At 36.5% G+C, this 19264-nt stretch overlaps 1 protein-coding gene across 4 annotated transcripts in view; it reads left to right on the plus strand.

The window, feature by feature from the left end:
- The first annotated feature begins 462 nt into the window (after positions 1 to 462).
- Positions 463 to 19264, plus strand: part of ehbp1l1a (EH domain binding protein 1-like 1a) — a 65574-nt gene continuing 46772 nt past the window's right edge. For 2 of the 4 annotated variants that reach the window (XM_007255695.4, XM_007255696.4), the window contains exons 1-4: positions 463 to 764; positions 16462 to 16519; positions 17037 to 17132; positions 18944 to 18997. In XM_007255695.4, coding sequence (XP_007255757.3) covers positions 661 to 764; positions 16462 to 16519; positions 17037 to 17132; positions 18944 to 18997 — 312 coding nt within the window. In that variant the 5' untranslated portion in view covers positions 463 to 660. The remainder of the gene's footprint in view (positions 765 to 16461; positions 16520 to 17036; positions 17133 to 18943; positions 18998 to 19264) is intronic. The other 2 variants (XM_049481875.1, XM_049481876.1) reach the window with 2 other exon arrangements.

Below are 19264 nucleotides of genomic sequence, written 5' to 3' on the forward strand. Positions count from 1 at the left end.
TTAGGGTTAAGTCGGATATAAACAGTTTAATTCAGTAGTGTAGGGTTAAATATGATATAAACAGTTTAAATCAGTAGTTTAGGGTTAAGTCGGATATAAACAGTTTAATTCAGTAGTGTAGGGTTAAGTCTGATATAAACAGTTTCTTTCAGTAGTGTAGGGTTAAGTCTAAAATCATAAACAGTTTAAGTCAGTGTAAACAGTTTATGTCAGTAGTGTAGGGTTTGGTACAGTACCATACAGAGCTTCAGCTCAGTGGTTTATTGTTTATTACAGGGTTAAATTCAACAATGTAGGGCTTAATTCAGCCCTGGGGGGTTTCTTGTGAAGGCCAGCTAACTGTAGGTTATTTATAGCTGTGTAAAGGCCGGAATATCCACGGTGGGCTCGTGTTTCAGGGCTTTCTGTGTGTGTGTGTGTGTGTTCCTGATGTGAATCTAAAGCTGGATGAGTGACTGAGTGACTGAGTGAGTGAGGAGCTGCGCGCGCCCTCGCCTGCACGCTCGCGCTTTCTCTCTCTCTCGCTCGCGACATGTGAGCGCGGCTCCGCCACAAGCAGCTGAGAGACAGAGCAGCGCGGTTCTCACAGAGACACTCAGAGGATGTAGCGTTTCAGAGACTAACAGCACATTTCTGAGGGAAAACCACGAGCGAGCGGCCATGACCTCGGTGTGGAAGAGGCTCCAGCGGGTGGGGAAGAGGGCGACCAAGTTCCAGTTCGTGGCGTCTTTCTCCGAGCTGACGGTGGAGTGCACCAAAAAGTGGTGCGTAGCTTCTTATTCCAGCTCTTTCTGTGGGGCTAGCTAGCTAACTGGCTTCTTCAGGAGTGAGTTATAAACTAAACTGAGTTAGTTAGGTGGAGCTGTGAGAGATGTGTGTGGAGAGTTTTGCCCGGGGGGGACAGGGGGACCCCCTGTCTGTGTGTTTAAACCGAGCTAATGAGACTAACTTAGAGTTTCTGACAGATAGACTGTGGCCACAGGGGTCTCTGTCACTGCTGAGGAGGGTCCAGACACGGTGAGACCCGCTCACAGTGCTGGTATCTGTGTCTATAGTTCTGTATGTAGGCTAGTTAGTCAGTTAGGCAGTTGTTGTCTGTTGAGGAGAAAGTGCGGTTGGGCTCTGCTGAAATGCTTATCAGCTCACTTCCGTATTAGAGTGCTGCACTAATGATAGTCATGAAAAGTTCTGCAGAGAGAGAAAGAGAAAAACTGAGAGAGCGAGAGACACTGAGAAAGAGTGATAGAGACTGAGAGAGAGACTGAGAGAGAACGAGAGACAGAGAAAGAGAGAAAGAGTGAGAGAGATTGAGAGAGAGATACTGGGAGAGAGACATAGAGAGGCTGAGAGAGAACGAAACACTGAGGGAGAGAGAGAGAGAACGAATGAGAGAGAGAAAGAGAGACTGAGAAAGAGTAAGGAAGTGACTGAGATAGATACTGGGAGAAAGACAGAGAGTTTGAGAGAGAACGAAAGACACTGAGGGAGACTGAGAGAGAGACAGGAGAAAGTATGAGTGAAAGAGAGACAGAGAGAAAGACTTTGAGAGAGAAAGAAAGATGCACAGATCAGGGGTTTGGGCTTGCTCTCAGTGTTAACAGATTATAATGACTACAACTCAAAAACCAAAAACAGGGTCTGAGACTCCCCTTTAATTTCCTTTCCACCTGAACCTACATCAATACATCTCATCCTTTCAGTTTCCCTTTAGCAATAACTGGTGATGTAACAAAATAAAGAAGATATGAGAAACAGAACAAACACTGTGGCCAGTTTAGTTTGGTTAGATTTTGACCAACATATAATACACCGTTGTTTAATAGATTTTGATATCCTTATAACCAAGCTCGGCCATGTTAGTGTATTTATTTATTTATTAAGTGTTTTTTTCATTATTTAAAACTGCCATGCTTTGTAGATTCATACTGAAGTCATCCAAACTAAGAAGGAAACATATAGAATTATTTAGTAAACAAAAAAGTGTTAAACAAACCTGAATATATATGTTCTATATTTTAGATTCTTCAAAGTAGGCGCCTCTTGCTTACATAACTTTTGCTTTATACATCTTGACATCATTTTCTCAGTCAGCTTTAAGAGGTACAGTCACCTGGAATTGCTTTTAGTTAACAGCTGTGCTGAACTTGTCAAGAGTAAATTACTTGAATTTCTTGCCTTTTAATGTGTTTGAGAGCATCAGTTGTGTTGTGAAGAGGGAGGGTTGGTATACTAAGTAAACTAAGCAAAGAAAAACCATAAAAAATTGTTACGATGAAATCAGGGCCGCCCCAGGAAAGGAAGACCAAGTATTATCTTTGTTGCCCAGGAAAAGTTAATCAGAGTTTCCAGCCTCAGTATTTTGGTTTGTTTAACATATTTTTCAGTTCTTTTTTATAGTCTGGATGACTTCAGTATTCATTTATAATGCAAAATAAATAAAATTATTGAATGAAAAGTGTGCCTTTCTCTGTTGATAATCATAGTGGTGGGTCTTAGAGCATCACCTGTAAGACAACACAAGGGTTAACTACTGAATTGCTGAATTAGTGCTCTAGGAACAACCCTTGACCTGGAGCTCTACATTTTTACAGGATTGACCTCACAAATCTCCAAACACAACTCATCCAACTAATAAGCACATTTGAAGGTAATAATTAGATGATTCAAATAAAGTAAATTAGGGGTTATAGACCTAAAGTCTTCAGAAAGTTAGATCTCCCATGAACAGGGTTGCTTTAAAATGTTGAATTAACTCCTATAAAATATTGAAAGAATCCTAATACAATACTGAATTCTCCCCATAAAATATTAGAATATATTTAACCGTTGAATTAACCTGTTCGGAATTAAATAACCCCTGTTTAGCAATAGGCTATACAGTCATTTTACATGGTTATCCAGGCTTGACCTTGTTGGTTTATCAGTAAGACCAAGCTGGTTGACCAGCATGATAAGGAAGATAGATAGATAGATAGATAGATAGATAGATAGATAGATAGATAGATAGATAGATAGATACTTTATTGATCCCCGGGGGGAAATTCTTGGCATCCAGCAGCAGGTTACACAATACACAAAGTTAAAAAAGATAAAATATAAAATATAAAGATACATATAAATACAATCAAATAAGAAATAGAATATACAGTGTAAATGTACAGTCTTTGTGTGTGTGTGTGTAATGGAGATGGAGAATGGAGGTAGTGCAGTTGAACACAATAGACAGTGAACACCAGTTGATGTGCATAATGTGAGGATAACTGATGTCAGCCAAACAGAAAGTGCAAATACACAGTTATATAATAATTTAAATTAAATTAAGCAGTGCAAAAGATACGTAAACAGTGCAAAAGATACGTAAAAAGATCTGGCTTGGCCAGCAAACCAAAATCTTATTAAACCAACATTCAACCTACATTCTTTCAGTAAGGAAAAAATATAAGAAACAAAGTAGTGTATCTGTGTGTAATTGGTGAAGACATGTGAAGTGTAAATGAGACATCTACAGTGTAAATGATTGTTTACTTCATATTGTGCTGATGTAGTGCAACTAAGTTAGATGTTTTGTTAATATGGATAAAAGGAGGGAGCTTGTACTAAGAATGGGTCTTCTATATGCTCAGGAGAAATGGTTGTATATGTATGATGTGCTGCTGATGTTTTTTTGGATAATAACACAACCTGACTGAGCCCTATGCATTACTCCAGATTTTGTCATCTTCCTGTTTTAAGTTGCTTACAAAAACACCAGGCTTAATATATAATATACTGAATATTATGCAACTAACCATAAATACAGTACAAATACAAGTAGTTGATGTCATGTGAACTAGTCTGAAGAAAAGGGTTTAGAGTTAATTTCTTCTCAGTGCCTCCACCCAGCAAGTGGATGTGTTTATTTCTATCACCAGTTCACCTAATTTACCTTAATTAAGCACTGAGTTAACAAACTAGGTGTTACTACACTCCCATGAGGAGTCTTTTAGGAATGCTTTAATGAACGGAATAAAAAAAGTTTTCCATTTCTTGTTGTGAGCCATACTAGTTACAGTAAGGATCTTTTGCAGGTTTTGTTAGAAAATGTATATATGGTATCTAAAATAATCTATGAAAATATTTAAACTGGATCTGTTGGGGATTAGAAATAGTAAGTTCAGAAAAGGAAAGGCGTAAGGATCTCAGTAACGTTGACAAGGTTCAGATTGTGATGGCCAGACAACTGGGTATGCAGTGGTTATCAAAAGTGCTCCAAGAAATGACAACTGGTGAACCTGTTAAAGTGTCATGGCATCAATGCTTATGAATAGAAGAGGGCAGAGAAAATCAGCCCATCTTCTTCAGTACCACACAACTTCTACGGTAGCACAAAGTGCTGAAAAAGTTCATGCTGGCTCTGTCTTGTGGAGTGTATACCTCAACAGACCAATATTGTTTTTGTAACAGCAAAAATCATCATTAAAAATATTGAAATCCGAAAAATAATCATGGGCTATCCCATGTTATTATAGTGATACCAAAAAGTCAAAAAGTAACCATTTAATTTAGTCTAAATTTAACCATTTAGTCTAACTACTAATTAATGAAACCCCTCAAATTCAAATGCTTATTATGTCCTAAAGCTTTATTATTAGGTAATTACATGTAAAATTAGAGAAGTACACTTTCTAAAGAAAACAAAGCTTAAAAGATCCCTAAACCTGCTACATGCTTGATACGTTATTCCAGTTGGTTACTATGATGTTCCTGGATGCTTTCTTTAGTATCACATGTAGTAGCCATGTGATTGCTAGGTGCTTCCTAGATGGATGCTGCAATGTTATAAGGAGATGGCAACATTATTTTAAGCAGTTGATCTGACATTGTTCAGTGGTTGTGCTGGTTGTGTGTTGCTAGGTGATTACTATGGTATCCCAAATGATTGGTTTGGTGTCTCAGGTGGTTGTCAAGTTGTTGCTGTGGTACCTCATGTGGTTTGTTGGGTGTTACTTGTGTATTTGTATAATTGTGATTAAAGAAGGCAGTCAAATGCCCCATTCAAGCCTGAACTAGTCAACTGACTGAGCTATTTAAAGGGCCCACTTTTGATATTTTTTTCTTTGTTGTTTTTTTACACTCTTATCTAATATTAGAAGTTTTTTTTAAATAATTAATTGCTAGCATCATGATCTGGGATTTAGACTGGGACAAAATGGGTTTTCTATATGCTCAGAAAAAATGGTTGTGTATGTACAAATACATTTTAAGTGATCATTTCATAACCTATTTATCCCTGTTTAATTTAAACTGTTGTGCATTCTAATTATACCCCAAATATACCACTGTCACATCATAAATCACCCTTTGGAAGGTGAAGTAATGTCTGTTGTTGGCTGTTTCAGTGATAAGTGCTAGATTGTGTCATTGTTGTAAAGCTTGTGATGTTTCCAATGTGTATTTTTTAACTATGACGAGGTGTATGCTTTGGCATTAATGGTGCATGTATTAATATGAGTGTCATACTCCCAGAGGACACATTTGCTGACCGGCAGCTGCAGTTTAGCTCAGGACAGAACAGCAAGGCTTCTGGCACACAGGGTCCTGCTGTAACGCAATTATTAGGTTTTTGTAATATTGTTAATGTATTAAGTATAATTTACACTCCCACATGGACTCACAAGAATGGTAATCTGTACTGTAGTTTGTGAGCGTAGAGCATTTCCCTGTTGGTTTGGGTTATTTTCACACAAGTAAAAACCTTAAGTTTACTAAAAATGCCTCAGAAGAAACAATGTGAGAACATTCAGACCTGTCAGAGGCAGGAATAGATAGCTATTCAGATATATATTATACTAGTGCATCATATAGTAAATACAGTTTGTGTTGTCATACATGATTGTCATACCACATTCGTATAGTAAATAAAAACTTTTAACTACTTGTGGGAAAATAAATGTTTTCGAGTCTGTAACTGTACTAATTATGTGGATAATAAATCAGATTAAACTGCACCTGAACAGCCGTTTAGCAGATCACCACAATCTAACCAATCCAGAGTTTGTTTGGGACCAGGCTGAGACCACTTCCTCTCATTGGTCTTGATGTGGTTGTGTTGGTCAGCGTCAGCTATTGCACAGTATTCACACCTACCCAAACAAAACATATGAACGATGGAAACTAACCAAAATCTGTCATGTGACTACAGGTGCTGTAATATGTTTTTAATATAAAAGTCCATGAACACACAGTGGGGGAAGTATTAACATCACGGTATGAAAGCATTAACAGAGTTACAAAAAATGTGCAAGGTTCTCAGTGTCAGTTTTTATTTATTTTTTATTTATTTGTCCAAACTTAAAGTTTCATCGGTCTAAAACAATTTAGGGTCTGTGGGACCCGTTTTCATTTTTCATCAAATGATACAAAAAAAATATTTTTTCTAACTCAAACTCATTGGCATTGGCTCATTTTTTGTGAAAAACATATATCAAAACACATTTTCGATAAACACACACTGTACACCCCCCCCCCCCCCCACACACACATTTATATTACATACAGTATGTTTGGCCAAGGGCTAATAAACATTGCTTCATTTGTAAATTTGAAACTAAACAAATTTTCTACTCATATCTTGAGATTAATTCATTTTCTTTTACATTTTATTAAAAAAATAATAAAAAAAGAGTAGCACTTTTTGAAAGAAATGTAACATAAGAAAGGTAAAGGGCAAATATTAACCATGTAAGCTGTTTATATTGCTTGCAATTTAGGTGAAGCAAGCATGTGTAAAGCATTTTAATGTAAAATTGCTTAATTTTGCTGAATTAAGTAACAAAGTAAACAAGTAACAAAAATATGAACACCACACAAGGGTTAAGTTTAACGATATTTGAATCATTTGAATGGAATACCAGTCTGAAGGGTGTACTGTACAGTTATCATCCACTGTGCTCTATACAGCAGCTTCTTTCCCTTTAGACAACACTGCCTGCATGTATCTAATTCCTCTTCTGTGATGAACCGCCTGAAGTAGATGCCTCAAATCAGGGCTTTCTCCTCCTCACATGCTCAGTAAACATGTGCAGCCTGTTAGAATCAGACTAGACTGCAGGCCTGTGTTCAAGAGGCCATCATTAGACACGGGTGTTTACGTTTTCTGATGTGAACAGTTATTACAGTAAACCCTGCTGTTGTTTATTTACTTTTCCCATGTTTGAAAAAACTTAAGAGAAGAGACTTGATGTCATCCCTGACTGGATACAGCATGCAGTGTTCTCAGGGGCTTTCATGTCAGTAATGTCAGAGTCAGTTCGTGTAGACAGTTGATGCTGTTCATAGTAGGTTCTTTTAAAACTTTATATCTTTTCTGCATATAAAACTGATTAAATTGTTCAATTGGCTATTTTTTTTTAAATCAAATAGAATACTAGAACTGTGCACGAATTTACATTTGTTAAGTTAAGCAAGGCCTGTTTCAATAGAAATTCTCCATTCATAATGATGTGTAGTTCAAGTCTATGCTCAATCCCTGTCTGGAAAACTGTCCCTATATGTCCAAATGTTTTAATAACATTTCTAATAATGTGTTCAGCTACTTTAAGCTACATACATTTCTGCATTTCTGATACAGATGTGCAAATGTACACACACACAGTTCCTGTCTAGTTCCTGTAGAGAAGTATTGCCATTAGAAGAGGACTGAGATGCAGATGAGCATAAGCCTATTGGTAGCATGCTGTCCGGGTGGCTGGTCACGATCTTGGAGGTGAATATGCTGGATGTGTAGGTCATGGGCTGGTGTGGTTATACGTGGTCTGTGGTTGTGAGGCCAGTTATATGTACTGCCAAATTCTCTGCCAAAAACGAGTTGAATATTTCATTTTATTTTTAATTCTTGCTGTGGTCTATTTTAGCATCATGATGTGACCTGAACCACAACACTAACAGTTATAGTAATAATGTTGAATAATTCTAAATATTTATTGTCTTTTAAATTGAAAGCAGTAGTGTTCCTGATTCTGGATAGGCCAAAATATTATAATAAACAGCATCAGTGTGCATCCCCTACCATCACTGCAAAGCCATTTATATTCATTTAAAGAACAGGATGTCTGGGAGGAACAGTTTTTTGCTATGATAGCATTTGATGAGCATGAGCAAACATGCTGCCAATCCTGACTAAAATTAGCAGTTTATTTCAAATTGAATAGAAACTGAACAACAATGCATGTTGACAAAGTACTTTTTAGCATGCTTAGTGCAATTACACATTCTCACCAAAAACTTACAGACTGTCATTTTATTGTAAAAAAAAAAAAAAAAAAAAAAAAAGTGAAAAAAAATTGGAATGGAACTAAAAAAAATGTGAATTGGCCCATCAATATAACTTATAGATTTACTGTAGTTGACATAGAGAACTAAGCCCTAACAATAAAAGGACAGACATGTACACACACACACACACCACACACTTGTCCAGACCATGTTAATCAGGAGTGTGTGCAGAATGTGGAAAGCCTGGACTGACTGGTTAAAGAGTACACTGCTTCTCGACTTAGTAGGAACCAGGGCTTGAAGTTGTCCTGGAGAGCTGGAGTTCAGCATGGTTTTGCATGAAATCATAAAACTGCCTATTAGTGATGAACCTCATTTGCAAATAAAATATATAGTTTAGGAACATTCAGCTCTTCTGTTCTACTTCTGATGACAACATATTACAGTCATATGCTTTGTGAACACTCAATAGAGCTTAACAAGTTTCCTAATATCGACTGTGCTGTCATTTTCCCAGGCTATTTCGGTGGACCTCATGATTCTCTCAGCTGCCAGCCTGGCTCTTCATGCATTTGTACAGCTGCTGTTCACACTTTTCTGCAATGTGAGACTAGAGGGCCGGAGCTGCTCTCACCCTCCACCTTTACTTCAGTCTGTGTTCACTGCTGTACCAAACACCACTGTCTTCTGCTTCTGTCTATTCATTCTGTATCCGTGCTCAGAGGAAATTACTCTCTGGATGCACTGTACATCCTGTTACAATGACTCGTCAGCATTTTTCTTTGTGTTTTAATGACTGATTGATGTTAAGGGAGGTCTGTATTGAAAGCCATTGACTCAGACTGTGGATATACGGCACATTAACTGCAGAAATTTACTAATTCGTGGCACAACACAGGAGATGAGATAAAATGAGAGAGGCTAGCTATGTAATGCCCAGTTTTAGTCCAGCAGAAATTGCTATGTCAGATTGAAACCTACAAACATGTCAGATTAAATTGCACCATGTGCACGATATATTGTTTAAGCATCATCATCGCGATGGTCGCATGTGCAATAGTCACATTGCAGGATGTGCGATGTCACTTAAGGCAATTAAATCAAGCACAACATGTTGCAATGTTTTGATTCTTGACACAAGCAGTAGATACACAGCATTGTCTCTGTGTCTGTGTAAGTAACAGGCCCCTGCTGCCTGAGAAGTGCGAGGGGGAAGGGGGTCAGGAGTAAACACAAGGTAACCGCATGGCCTCCATCCACATGGTTTGGCACTTGCTTGTAAACGCACTGTGCACCTCAGTCCAGCACAGTTTTGACCAGATATTTCCAGTAACAGGTAATTTCATGTTTTTAATCCCAGAAAATCACTCTTATTTACCTTTTAAATGCCTGATTAAAGGTCGGATTAGTGTTGTTTTTCTGACTCACCTCTTGATTGGTCCGGATGTGAGACACCACTGGTGGGGGCGGGGCTGGTGACGTCATAGGCCCTGCATTGTTTAATATCGCAATATATATTGTCGAAAAAAAGAACATTTCCAATATAAATTGTTTCCAATATTGTGCAGCATTAGTGGCCCTCCCTCTTCCGGTCACTCAGCACAATGCTTGTCAATGTGGGCATCTGTTAAATCTGTATTACGTGAGAATTGGTATTTCTTGCTTCTGGTCTCCTACTACAGTAGGGAATTGTAATTCATCCTTTGAGATTTGAGCCCACCCCCTAGATTAGCAACGATGAAATTGATGCTTTTCTACTGCTATTTTAGGCCAAATATTTAATATAATGTTGCTTTAACTAAAACAGAAATGGCAGTTAGTGTTCTCCTCAACACATATTCAGCTGTACAGTGACATAATGTAAGTGGCAGTTCAAAACGTGAAATGTGGTGGCACTTCCACTTTCACTATGACCCAGTAAAACCTTGTGATAACTGTGTGCAGTCTTACACTCTTAAACTCCCTTAAACTCTCTTTTAAAAGTGAAAAAATAAAAGAGATTATTTTTTAGACATTATGTTACCATAGTTGTTAAATGGCACAATTGAGTTGAGATATCGCTTGATAAGAGAGCGATTCCTGAAAGGCGTCAGGATGTTTACCTTCTGGTTCAGTGTGAGTGAGTGAGGGAGGACCACACCCTCCACTGAAAGATACCTGTTTGACTAAGAAAAATAAAAGGCAAATGTAGAGCAAGTCTTAACTGATATCTGCTATACACCTCTCTCTCCTCTTGTGACTACTTACCGGCGGCCCATTGTAAACACAGACTTATACACTCTACCGTATGTTCATGTGCTTGTAGACACCCTTTATAATGAATGCATTCAGTTACTTTAAGTTGCACACATTGCTAACACAGAAGTAGGGCTGTATCCAACTCAAATTTTGTCTGATAAATCAGATATGCATATTTGTTTACAGCTCTGAAAAAAAAATAAGAGACCACTTAAAAAATATACGTTTCTTTAATTTTACCAAATTAAAAACCTCTGGAATATAATCAAGAGGAAGATGGATGATCACAAGCCATCAAACCAAGCTGAACTGCTTGAATTGTTGCACCAGGAGTGACATAAATTTAACCAAAAGCAGTGTGTAAGACTGGTGGAGGAGAACATGCCCAGATGCATGAAAACTGTCACTAAAAAAAATGGGTTATTCCACCAAATATTGATTTCTGAAGTCTTATAACTTTATGAATCTGAACTTGTTTTCTTTGCATTATTTGAGGTCTGAAAGCTCTGCATCTTTTTTGTTATTTCAGACATTTCTCATTTTCTGTAAATAAATGCCCAAATTATGTCTGTAGTTTATAGAATAAAACGACAATGTTCATTTTACTCAAACATATACCTATAAATAGCAAAGTCAGAGAAACTGATTCAGAAACTGAAGTGGTCTCTTCCTTTTTGTTTTTTCAGATATATTAATTCCCTTATTAATGAACTAATTCCCCTAATTGTCTATTAAAATGCTTGAGGTCCTAAGCTGGTTTCAACCACATGAAGAAAGTCAGCAGAATCATTGTAATGTATTTAAAATGCATTTAAAATGAGTAAAATATTTGGATAATTGAATAATATGTCTAATTTAATTATTTATTTTGAATACAACTAGAGTGATGATAAATGTTAACATTAATAAACTATAATAAACAATAATAAAAGTAATATAATATACCCATTTATTTATAGAACAACACAGTGATTTAAAGAGGAGACTTTTGCTTGAACAACAGTGCTTTAAACACAGCAGAAAAGGATGCGAGTCTTGAGGGGTTCCTTTGAACTTATATTTGTCTGCTCTAACTTTTTTATAGAGGAGGAACCAACACCAGAACCAGAAGCTTACCCAGAGAAATTGCTCAGTTCTGAAGCTCTGGTAAAGCGAGCTTGGTGTAAAGTTTACCCCAGTGCACACACCCGTGCTCCTGGTCCTCGTAGATTAGCTGGTCAGCTAATGTCTTCTCCGACAGGCTCACAGCACCCAGTACATCTGCTTGATCAGACTTCAGAACCAAGTTTCCAAGACGTATGGACGTTTGGGTGGATACTTTCAATTTAGCTCCTTTACCCAGAAATGCAGCTTCTCTTCTCTGGAAGACAGTGGATAGCTCCACACAGCACTTGTGATTAGCTATGCTGTAAATAGCGCCAAATAAGCTTAAATAGCCTGTTGGAGTGCTGGGTTAGCATAGCTAGCTATAGTGTCCACAACAGTATCTACTGAATGCTGCATTTACTTAAAACATTTTAAAATGTTACGGCCATAAACCATTTAATATGAACTGACCGGATATTCAAATAAGACAAATGTGGAAGAACCAAGCTTGTGAAAGTGGGCATGGCAGAATAAGATTGGTAGAGAAATATTGCTTATAGAATAAAATTGTCTGAAGCAGATAAACATGAACTTATAGGCATCATTGCACCATGCCTAATGCTATATATCTAGATAGGTATATAGTTCCCCAATAGTAAGCCGTGGAGCAGTGAAACTGTGCTCACTGGTTCACATACTTTGATTTGGGAATGAGTTGGGAAGGAGGCGAGTTTGGTGATCATCCAATATCCTGATCTCATTAACTCTTGTGGCTGAATGCAGTGAAATCCTCACAATAAAATGTAGTAGCATACCTTCCCTGCACATTAGAGACAGTTTCTCCAGCAAAAGCAGGAAACTCTCTTTTTTAGTATTTGTATAAAATGTTTCAAACCTTTTTATTAAGGCTGTCAACATCAAAACGTTAATGTCAGGGATTTGTTTGGAATTTGTTTGGGATTTTTTTTTTTTACTGCAATTTATTTTGCTACCAAGTTTGACCCCAACTTCTGTAATCTGCCCCACCCTCCTGAGCGGTTCACTTGTGGTAAACGTGATCTGGTCTCGATCTGACCCCACTATCAGATATTCTTTTTTTTTTAATTGAGCAAAACTTCTGATAAGGCACAGTTTAATCTTATATATTAGCCAGATAATATACTGCTATATGCTGCTGCTTCATGATGTTTACACTGAGCGCGGTATGTGCAGCGTTCACTGGGCCCTGCCGCATGACTCTGTGATGAACGTCCCAATGAAAACACAGTTCGTTTTCATTTCACACTGCACAGATATACGTGCTAGAACACAGAATCTTCTTTCTGTATTTGTTTGTGCTTATGTGAAACCAAAACAAACAGAGGGAGAAAACGCTCTGATCCGGACCATAAAAAAACAATTACAGGTGTGAAAACACCATTTTGTACTCAGCAAAGTCCTCACAACAAAGCAAAAGATGTTTATAATAATGTAAAAAAAAAAGTTTCCTTCCAATGTATGATATATTCTTTATTCCAGTGCCCCATGTTGGCTTTATCTCCCCTTACACATAAAAGCGTTTCAGTTGATACCTTCTTTTATGTACATTTAAATATATTAAGATAAGTTCTAGGATCAGTTAATTTCCTAACTCTTGTGTTCTAAGAGGAGTCATATATATGACGCTGTTGCTTCAGAAGCTGTAAGAAGTGTATGGGGGTTTCCTAGACTACAGCTGCGGTGGAAGTGGGTCAGATAAGTAACCTAATAACTGAAATGTGCAGCCATGATGATATCCCTCCTCATGTGTCACCAGACCAGGAACTAACTTCTCCTTCAGTGCCACCAACACTTTCAGTAAGGAAGTATAGCTTTACTGAAAACTAGCTATGAAACTTACTGCTATACAAATTGAATTCTGAAAACTTTGTTTAGACCTGGTCTTTTAATGTGTTTTGAGTATCAGGATTTTTTAAATCCAGGAGTATAAGGATAAAATACAAGTGTAAACACACCCAAGACATTTAAAACACATGAAAATCTGATTACTATATCACTCAGTCAGGAGGTGAAATGAGTGGTCTTGGAAGCATATTATCCACATTATAGCAGTATTTATTTCTTCTTTATGTTTTATTTATTTAAGGGATTTAGCAATATATTTCTATTCCAATTACAAAGTCTAGATATGTTTAATTACCAAAAAAAACCTTTAGAGTCTTCACCAAAAAAAATTGAGCACATTTACTGGATTTGAGCTTTTGTCAAGGTTGTTAGAACTTAATTAGTTTGTTAAGCTAGAGACACATTTGCAGTTTGCATGTTTATACATGGGCAGCCCTCTGCATCATATCCAACTGTTTAAATATTTGTGCTGCTGGCAACTGGAGTTTTTCACTTGAGAAATGAAATCATGCAAGTGTGGGCATTGCAGTTTTTTTCCCTTTTCCCTTGTTTTCGTGTGTCAGATCCTCCCCCTAAGAATTGTGACAACCCTTCAAGCACCAAATACAGATATATATCAGTAGAGCACTAACGTTCAGCAACCTAACTGCTGGTTAACTAGTTAACTTTAGGGCATCTTGTGTCGCCATCTTGCCAGTGATTCTCAACCCTCTGTCTTGAGTTGGAAAAATCTCAGTTTGAAGGGTCATATACCCCTAATACTTCCCCCTACCCCTCCAGCCTTACATGAATTGGGACACCCTATCCCTAGGCTTGCCCAAACAAAACAGAGGGTTAAGGTTAACCATAAACTCCTCAAACCTCAATATTCTCAATATTCAGCAGCCATGGGTATCTCTAATAAGGTGCCAAGCACTTGAATTAAGGTAACTGATGGCCACAAAGCAGGAGAAGGTTATAAGAAGATAGCAAATTGAGGTTTGGTAGAAACGTTTTAAAGAGAACAAAGTTTGTGAAAACACAGCTTCTTGTTTAGTTTATTAGTCTTAAATTAGTCATGTTATTTTAGTAAAGACATTTTGCTTTGTCTTAGTTAAGTTGTACAATTTATATTTTAAGTTTCTTCAACTTAACTGATCCAAAGCTAAATGATGACTACATTTATTCAGCTTCTCTCTGAGTTCTCTGAAATCATTTTATTAACTTGTACTTGCTGGTAAGGTCACTTAGCTGGATATTATGAGTACACCTTAAAAAAAAAAATCACTTTTTTGAGTTTTTGATTGCCTGAAGGAACATTTAAAAAACTTGTACATGGCAAAAGACATTTAGGAAGATTTAGCAAAGTCTTGTGAAAGGATGAAGTTGAAACTGTTAAAAATGGGAGGGTTTCATCATCCTTGGGCTTGTTATGTATCTACTGGCACAACACTGTAAACCAACAATTAGTTTAAACTCAAACAATTGCACGCTCTCCCCACACGGGAGGCTTCTCGCGACAGGGGTGCTGAAGGCTCGGCTACGCCACCATGGGAAAATCTGTATTATCTAACTGTAACACTACATTAATAATCTGCAGGTTATAAATGTAGATAATAAATACTAGATAAATGGCGATTAGCCCTGTAACAGAAAATGAGCAGAAAATGCCCCTTTCAGTGCTCCGCTCTTAAACGGCAACCCACGCAGTTAAAACTAAATTTCCCTTAAAATACTGCGACTTTATTCTTGTAATATTACGGCTTTATTCTCATAATATTACGACTTTAATCTCGTAATATAACGTCTTTATTCTTGTAAAATTATGACTTTATTCTCGTAATATTACGCCATTATTCTCGTAATATTACGAATTTGTTGTCATAATATTACGTCTTTATTCTCGAAATATTACAACTTTATTCTCATAATATTATGACTTTATTCTCGCAATATTACCTTTTTATTCTCCTAAATTACGAAATTATTTTCACAATATTACGTCTTTTTTCTCGGAATATTACATCTTTATTCTCGTAATAGTACGACTTTATTCTCTTAATATTACATCATTATTCTCGTAATATTACAATTTTAATCTCGTAATATTACTTCTTTATTCTCGTAATATTTCGACTTTATTCTCGTAATACTACCTCTTTGTTTTTGTAATATTACAAATTTATTCTCATAAATATTTCGTCTTTATTCTCGAAGTGAACTGTTTTTGTTTTTTTCGTATGGCCCTAAACACCGTCGTACATTCAAACAGAGACATTTCAGCTGAAGCAACGTAACTTAAATGATTGAGTTTAGTCTGTTGTCATTGGCAGCTTCTTTTCGATTGTCTTCTGGCACAATCTTCTTTGCTTACTGGGTAGGTCCCATCAGTGTTTAGTGATTACCCCGGGCTACCTTGGGTGAACTTGACAGGTAAACCTGTAGATCATATATTATAACCAGATTGCTGGCCTCTATGTTGTAGGCTGTAAGAGCAAGCATCATTTTCTGAGCTGCTAACACTGTGTTGCCTGTAAGCTATGCTCTTCTCTCTATAGCATATTTCTTTCTTCATCTAATTTTCTATGAGTATTTCAAATCTGTATTTTACTTAAATGAAGTCAAAGTGAGAACTAAATACAATTCTATTTTATTCAACTGGCCATTACATTCAAAGTAGAATTATTATGCACAGCAACTGATATGACAAAAAAATATAAATCAGTGAAATGAAGTAAATATTAATGAAACATCTTAAGGCAATTGGTTTACTCCAATAATTTAAGTTCATGATCGAGGGAAGAATGGATTAAATTAAACACTGTAAAATACTTGAGATGAAATAGGAAGCCTTTGAACTAGAATCCAAGGAATGCCAGAAAGAATAGAAGAAAGTCCAAAAATTCTCCTCTTGAAATCAGATAATCTTTTACAATCTTTTAAGTTTTTACAGTAACATAAATTTTGACCTCAAACGTGTGAGGGCTGAAGCAAACTTCTTCTCTCTTTCTGTGTTTGCAGGCAACCAGATAAACTGAGAGTGGTTTGGACGAGAAGAAACAGACGCATCTGCACGAAGGTAAGAAGAGGATGTGGATTCTATTTCCTCACTGTTTCAGTTTTAACCTCTACAGCTGTGAGCTGAAGTACTGTATGATATAATCTACATCTCGTTCATGAGCAGAGCAATGTTTGATGTTTCATGTGCTACATTTAGTGCAGACGTTTCACAGCTCTGGTGCAGTAGTGCTTCTAAGCCATTGCTCGATACTAGAAAAAAACACTGTGCCAGTTTAGACTGAGGACAGATATTTTGGGTCTGATACGCTGTGGGAAACAAATAGCCTTAGGGAAAGTTTTTTTTTGCATACTTATTTAGAGATCTGAGGCAAATTAGCTGTAACACTATTCTATACATGGTTTTGTGGAATAACATAAAATAAGCAGTAACCTACTCTTATTTACATTATTTAAATGTGAGACATTTAAATCATTTTTCAGGTCATTTTTTAAAAATACAGAAGGTGTTAAACATACCATAGGCATGTAAAACTCTTGGTGTGATCTGTCTGCTTATCTGTAACTTGTATTTTCAGCTTCATGGCTGGCAACCAGGCATCAAGAACCCCTACCGAGGGACGGTGGTGTGGCAGGTGCCTGAGAATGTGGAGATTACTGTCACACTCTTCAAGGTGGAGTAGGACTACATCACACTGTATCACTGTTAGGGATGTATCGATGCACTCTGTTCATGATTCGATTCACGATTCTAGATTCACAATTTCAAATTTTTGATACAAATATTTGGATCAAATTTCGAATGACACAAAATAAGGAGACTTTTGTTTTTTTATTTCTTAAACATGAAGACTTATGTTTTATTTATTAACTTATGGATGTGTCATCAGATTTTAAGTAAACATACTAAATTTAAGCAGTGTCAGGTCTTGTCAGCAGAACCTCAGCCAGTATTTTCTTATTTGAACTGTGCAGTACGTAACAGAAATCCATGTGGGTTTTATCCTTCGAATCTGCCCACCATGATTTTCCCAGTCCAATTTCCACAAACAGGGTTACCAGGTATAGACAATAGCATGCAAACAGTGTGCTGCAGCCACAGAAACAGGTGAACTGGCTATTTTTCTGCTGAACAAGTAATCACTGAGCTCCGTTAAGGTTACTAAGGTTGCTAATCAACCCAAGATGACTAGCACAGTAAAGACTTTTTTTTTTTGCCATTACAAACAGTGTGTATCTCCACTAAACTATTTTTGGTGACTTTTTACTTTAATTTGGCTGTTGTAAGTTTGAAATTTAAACATATTACTTTTCACTCCACTATTTTATTGCAAATGTGTCGTTCCTTTTGGCTTGTGAGGGATGGGTGGAAGATCTGTCATTTCTCCCAGCCCAAGAGAGTCAAAACTTGTGCAGCAACCACTGTGAGGCACTCTGAGCACTTATGCGATTGGCTTCAGTCTAGGATCACTGACATATTCTCCGCCCTTTGCTTATGCCCACTGGTTCCTTGGCCTGCTCTAGCGGGATTGTTACCTCTGGTGTTTAAATAATGCAACTGAATAACATTTCTTAAACAGAACATGGAATCTTACGTTCCCACGATTCACATCATTAAATTGTTCCATCGTGATGTATCATGTGACGAGGCTTTGATTCACCTCTAATCACTATACTGCAGTACACTTTACATAGCGGAAGCACTTTTGGTTCCATGAAAAATCATGTTTATATTAGATCTCTGCAAGATGGAAGAGCCTTTTAATGGTCTAGTGAAGCTTTATCTCAAATCCTTAATGGTTCTTTAAATGTGATTCACACATCTTCTATTCACTCATTGTTCTTAATGGCACTAAAATGTTTCATCTCTATTGAAACCATTCAAAACAACTTTATTTGTAAGTTCATAGTCACTAAATATGAATCAATATTAATATGATAATATGACAGGGTTTTTACAGTCATGAAAAACCTGGAAAAGGAATTGAAAAAATCATGGAATCATGAATTGAAAAAAAGCAATTTCCAGGCCTGGATAAGTTTTGGAAAAATAAAAATACCCATAAAGTTTTGGAAAAGTTATGGAAATTTTCTCTACAAGTGTTTCCAGTTATTAGAGACACAGAGAGTTACAGAGAAGCTATTTTGAGCTAACAAATACATCATATCAGATAGTTAAGTTATTTAAATCTGCAAAATGAATCCTTTTATTAGCAAATTAATTTTAGGCGTGTTATCAATTTTCATTATAGTTTATAATATTGTTTGTCCATGTCTGCATGGGTGTTTTAAAGATTGTGTGATCATGAAAATTTTCTTTGAAAGCATGGAAAAGTCATGAAAAAGTCATGGAAATGTATTGTTTAAAAAGTGTATGAACCCTGAAATGATAATATATATATATATATATATATATATATATATATATATTGGTATGATTACTGACCATATATGTTGGTTAAACTGTCATATTACTGTTATTTAGGACCCAAATGCTGAGGAATTTGAGGACAAAGATTGGACATTCATCATTGAAAATGTAAGTCTGATTATGCATGTGTGTACTTTTGCTAATATTGCTTTATATGCTTTATATATAAATTAAATTATATATATAAATTAAAATCTGGGGTGCCTTTCCCAATAATTATTTGCTTTAGTCTTTTTCTTAAAACAAACAATTTTTTTGCGTTAAGAAAAGGTATCAAGCTGCATTATGTAGCATTATTACTTTAAAAGAACATCAAAATCATGTTAATGCTCCACTCACTTCTCCACTGAACGCTGATCAATCAAATTTGTGTAG

This window comes from Astyanax mexicanus, chromosome 8, assembly GCF_023375975.1.
Source record: "Astyanax mexicanus isolate ESR-SI-001 chromosome 8, AstMex3_surface, whole genome shotgun sequence".
In the NCBI taxonomy this organism is placed as follows: domain Eukaryota; kingdom Metazoa; phylum Chordata; class Actinopteri; order Characiformes; family Acestrorhamphidae; genus Astyanax; species Astyanax mexicanus.